Source organism: Grammomys surdaster, unplaced genomic scaffold (assembly GCF_004785775.1).
Source record: "Grammomys surdaster isolate TR1022 unplaced genomic scaffold, NIH_TR_1.0 123067, whole genome shotgun sequence".
Classification (NCBI taxonomy): Eukaryota; Metazoa; Chordata; class Mammalia; order Rodentia; family Muridae; genus Grammomys; species Grammomys surdaster.
Window position 1 is genome coordinate 1 of NW_021618415.1, and position 5,099 is coordinate 5,099.

General features: G+C 41.3%; 1 protein-coding gene across 1 annotated transcript; it reads right to left on the reverse strand.

Annotated features, from left to right (window-relative positions):
- Window positions 1–992: 992 nt before the first annotated feature.
- On the reverse strand, window positions 993–2,577 carry LOC114636238 (secreted seminal-vesicle Ly-6 protein 1-like). Its single transcript, XM_028784443.1, has 3 exons — window positions 2,517–2,577; window positions 1,587–1,700; window positions 993–1,117 (listed from the first exon to the last, which is right to left on the reverse strand). Exons 1-3 carry the CDS (start codon window positions 2,575–2,577, stop codon window positions 993–995), a joined length of 300 nt encoding a protein of 99 aa, XP_028640276.1.
- Between the last annotated feature and the right edge of the window lie 2,522 nt (window positions 2,578–5,099).

The window sequence follows — 5,099 nt, forward strand, 5'->3', positions numbered from 1 at the left end:
GGAATTGCCAGGAGTAAAGCTAAACAGAAGAACTTTCCTGAAGGATAAAGAAGCACATGTGCATGTGACCACACAGTGGACACGAACCCTGGAACAGAAGCACTCTCAGCCTGTGATATCAGCTTCTAGTCACTAGATGGAACTGAGAATGTCTAATCCATCAAATACAAATCTGGCTGTGCCTATGAGATCAGTTCCAGAGTTGGGGTAGATATCTCTGACCTAACCTATTGACTTAATTCATTAATGCATTTGAAATTTCCATAGGTTACTGAGAGAGGTATATCCTGCTTGGTGGAAGTAAGCCACTGAGGGTGAATCCATGGTGGTTGAATCTTGGCCTTGTCCCTTCCTATTGCACCCAGCTTTCTGAAGGTCAAGAGATGAATATCTCTATTCTAATAGAGTCTCCCATTAAGAGGTACAAAACCTCTCATCTCATGAGCTTAATAAATCCTTTCTCCAAACCATCATTTTGTTAAGGTCACAGCAGTGAGACACTATCTAAAATATACTCATAAGTCTATGGATTAGGTTAAAGACATGGAAGTTATAGTTATCTGACCACCCTGGCAAAAACAGAATCTTCATAGAGGGGAGGTGTCAGGGCTGTCATATTTAATACTTTTAAAAAATCAGTGCTCAGTACCCGGTGTTGTGCTCATCAGACAGAATGTGTTTGTTGAATAGGTGTACAAATAATAGAAGGAGGAACTTGTGCTTTATGTCCAATGCATTGGAGGGACATAGGGTTAAAGTGAAGACAACCGTGATGTGAGAATGAGGGAGTACCGGGGTGGTGGGAATCAGAGAGCATCTCTCTAGCCTGTTTAACTGTTGAAATATCAACAGCTACTGCTAAGTGCATGCAGGTATTACATTTCCAGTGCTGGCAACAGACTGTCCAGGATTATGAGGTTACAGGAGCAGAGGGAAGGAGTAGGGGCTCACCTAAAATCCAACAGTTCAAATAACTGTTATAAGTATCAGATTTATAGTTGATTGCAGAAAGACTTGTTGTTGCAACAGTTCATTTTTACTGTCTTGTCTCCATTCCTAACAGTCCCAGTGAAGCAAATGTCAGCACATCTCTGGTTTCCAAACTGAATTTTGCCATCTGGAGAGGAAGAAAGTAAAGACGCAAAATGTAAACATCAGTGGAAAGAGTTGGTGAGTCAGTCAAGAGTCAGATGGAAGGTACATCTGAAATACAAGCATAAACTGAGGTGGCATCACTGCATGCCTATTCCTCAAATCCTAACCTAATCCACAGGTGGGCCACCATTCCCAAAATTACTGAATTGAATTTTAGAATCCAATTCCTACCATATCCAATTATATTTTCACCGAGAAATTCCCTAAGGATCACCCAGACATCTTTCAAAATATTTTTTCTTCATAATTTGTTTTCTGGTCTGAGCAACAGTCAGTGGCAGCCATTACCCAAAGCCAAAGGGCCTTTCCTCCTACTCTTACAGACCAAGACATCTTCCTTCAGTCTCTGCATTTAACATCAGAATTCTGGGGATGGATTCATTACTGTAGGGCAAGCAAGATGACTCTCAGAGCTCCCAGACCTTACATACCTTTGAGGGTTACAAGCGAGGCACACTTCTCACCAGGTTTAGCCTGACAGCAACCTTCTCCACTCTCACAAATTCCCCGAGAATTGAGCCTAGCACATGTGATACATGTCAAAGCTGAAAAGACAAAAGCAGGAGCGAGGGTGACATTCAAGATCCAACTCAAGCACCATTGTGAGCTGAGCTTGTGGCTCTGGGAAATTAATAAGTAATAGCCAGGAAAGGAGTTGGATGTGTGCTGAGCTAACACTTTCATGAAGGGTCATGACCACAGGACTCTGTAAAGGGAAGATTGGAGAAGAGATGGAAGGCTCCCCAACCTCATACCATGAGAATGGGCCAAGTTATCAGAATGAGAAATCAAAGCTCTGATGTATGGTGCCTAATGCACCCACAGCATTATGTTTCTGAGGCCTCTTAAGAGAGAGATGACAGAAAGAGACCAGAGTCTGACATTGTCAGGCATGATTGTATTCATTGGCACACACTGCAAGGGAAGCGTCTCTCCTACAGGAAATCCTCACAGGAATCCTGTTTTTAAACCTTAGTGTTCTATCACACTGATTGGATAAATCAATTGTTTTCATCCTGGTAATGACCTTCCTTTCCAACTCCCAATCTAAATTCAGGCCAATTTGCATGTAAAACCTGAGGAACTGAAGATGCTTAATATTCCAGAGAACAGATGTGGAGGAAGGTGGACAGGAGTACAGAGTGGCAAGGAGATGCAGAAAGTACAGAGAGAAGGACAGGAAAGTGTCTATGAGTGTGCACAGCAGAAGCAACGGGAGGATGTCAATATGGATACAGGACTGAAGCAGGGTCAGTTCTGTTATCCTATTTTCTGCTCCTCACATCCCCAAAGTCCCCTAGTCTGTAGCATCAGTGTGTCTGCCCACCAGTACCAAACACTACCATCTGCCAGGGTCTTACCTTGCAGGGAGCTCACCAGCAAAGACAGGCCCAGCAGGAGCAGCAAGATGTGCTTTCCCATTGCAATGAGATTGATCTGTAGACCAGAAAGCAGCAAAGGAGGAGACAGAACACTCAGGACCTATATCAGACAGTTGGATACCAGGAAGTGGACTGAGCAGATAGCCAGGGGGAACCTAGACAACACAGCTTTTTACTAACTTTATGGTGTTATAACTCATCATCCGGCAAGCTTCCATTATTGTAAAACTTAAATTCAGGGACAACTGAGTCAGAGTTAATCCTCTCCCAGGTGGTAAGATGTCTTCTCAGGAAACTGCAGTCAGTCTGCTGACCAGAAGGAAAATTGCCTTCAGGTACTCTGTGGAAAAGTATGTTCAGGGAAATCTTCAGCACTGGTGACCTTTTAAGGTGATACTCGCAGTATCCACACACCTCTGCTCTCCCCTTTAAGAATACCAAACTAAAATAAGTGTTTCTCTTTTTATTTATTTTATTTTTATAAGTTTCTTATTTTATTTATTTACATTTCAAATGCTATCCCCTTTCCCATTTTCCCCTCCAGAATCTCCCTTTCTTCTCCCCCTTCCCTGCCTCTATGAGGCTGTTTCCCCACCTTTTCCTGCCACAGTGTCCTAATATTTTCCTCTGCTTGGTCATCAAGCTTCCAGAGGACAAGGTTCTCCCCTGCACTGATGCTGGATAAGGCAATCCTTTGCTACATATTGAGCTGGAGACATGGGTCACTCCATGTGTACTCTTTGGCTCCTGGTTTAGTCCCTGGGAGCTTTGGTGGGTCTCATTGGTTGATATTGTTTTTTTATCCTATGGGGTTGCAAACCACTTCAGGTCCTTCAGTTCTTCCCTAATTTCTACATTGTGTTCCTGCTCTCTGTCCAATGTTTGGCTGCATGTATCAGCCTCTGTACTGGTCAGGCTCTGGCAGATCCTAACAGGGGACAGTTATACCAGGCTCCTGTCAACAAGCACTTCTTGGCATCAGCAATAGTGTCTGGGATTGGTTTTTTACCTCCAACAACTACAACATCACACACCACACACCCCCGAAAACCAAAACACAGAGAATCTGTATATCTCTGTTTTATCACTGCCCTCTTCTTCCAGGACCTAGAAGTTTTAGCATTTGCTGTACTTACCTCAACAGCTTTCAAATGAAAACTCATGAATCTGAGATTCAACTCTAATATCTGATGAGCAATACACTGGAAGGGTGCTGCACCCTGTACTCTGATTTTCAGTGCAGAAGGAAACTACATGCCTCAACCTGATATATCAAAATTTTAATTCTGTGTTTGTGGAATTGAGATATATGACTACGTATATTTTTAGTAGTTCAAATAGCAGATTTGGTTCGTCATGCTCATAACAGGATATGAAGACAGGAAATTTAAAGATCTTTGGGGAAAGTCTGAGAAAGAATCTTACACTTCATTGAAGGTCTGTTCTTCCTGTTCTGTTGATGAGTCAAGAATCTTCCAGGATCGTGGTTAAAGTCTTAAGAGATAATATCAAATGCCCTAGTTAGACTTTATTGCCAACTTGACATACCCTAGAAAAGGGAATCTCAATTGAAAAATTACCTGAATCATATTGGCCCATGGTCTTGACTGTGAGTTGATGTTGGCCAATTGATGTAGGAAAACACAGTCCAACATGAACAGTATCAACCTTAGGCAGGAAAAATCTAGCAGAGAGAAATGAGCAAGCCAAACCGGAAGCAGTGTTCCTCCATGATTTCTGCTTCAGTTCTTGAGTCCTTGCTCTCAATTCTTTCCAGGGTAGATAATGGTCTGAAATAAGCCTTTACCTTACTCAAGTTGCATTTGGCCATGATATTTGTCACAGAAACAGAAAGAACATTGGAAAAAATGTTAAAGATAATAAATTAACTTCTTTATTTTACCAACCAAATGATGTATAATCTTTAGTTTCTCACATTTTTCTCTCATTCTTACATTGGAAAAAATCCACCTAACAATTTTGTTTTTATGAAAATTTTCTAAACATTTAACATTATAGTAAACTACATAGCCTGAAAACAATGTTTAAAGGTATGAGATTCTTAGCCACCTTTAGAAATTAATATTTTTAATTAATTCACTGTAAGTACAGTTAATCCAGATACTTCCTAAGGGACCAATACATGTATGTATTGTAAGAACACAAGCCTTCTTCTTCTTTTGAGATGTGCAAACAGGAAAAGTCAAGTCATGCTATCCTTCCCATGCTGCTCTAGTCCCTATAACCTATGGCGTAACAGGAAGTTAAAAAAATGTGAATGCTTATCTTCATTCCTGAGGGGGTGGTGAACAATTTAAATAGTCACCTGGAAATCAGGTTTTAGATGTGGCCAAGCTTCTGCTCACTCAAAAACATTATACAAGTACAATTTCTACTTTTTAGTCTACCTTTTTAAATAACACACACGTAAGCATACAAACACACACAGAAACACACAGACACACACAGACACAGACACACACACACACAAACACACACACACACACACACAGAGAGAGAGAGAGAGAGAGAGAGAGAGAGAGAGAGAGAGAGAGAGAGAGA

Excerpts from the sequence above, each read along its gene's own strand:
- LOC114636238 (XM_028784443.1), bottom strand. The coding sequence starts at position 2,577 with ATGGGAAAGCACATCTTGCTGCTCCTGCTGGGCCTGTCTTTGCTGGTG. Across the intron at positions 1,701-2,516 it reads GCTGGTGAGCTCCCTGCAAG|CTTTGACATGTATCACATGT; the intron begins GTAAGACCCTGG and ends TTGTCTTTTCAG. Across the intron at positions 1,118-1,586 it reads CTCGCTTGTAACCCTCAAAG|ATGGCAAAATTCAGTTTGGA; the intron begins GTATGTAAGGTC and ends CTTCCTCTCCAG.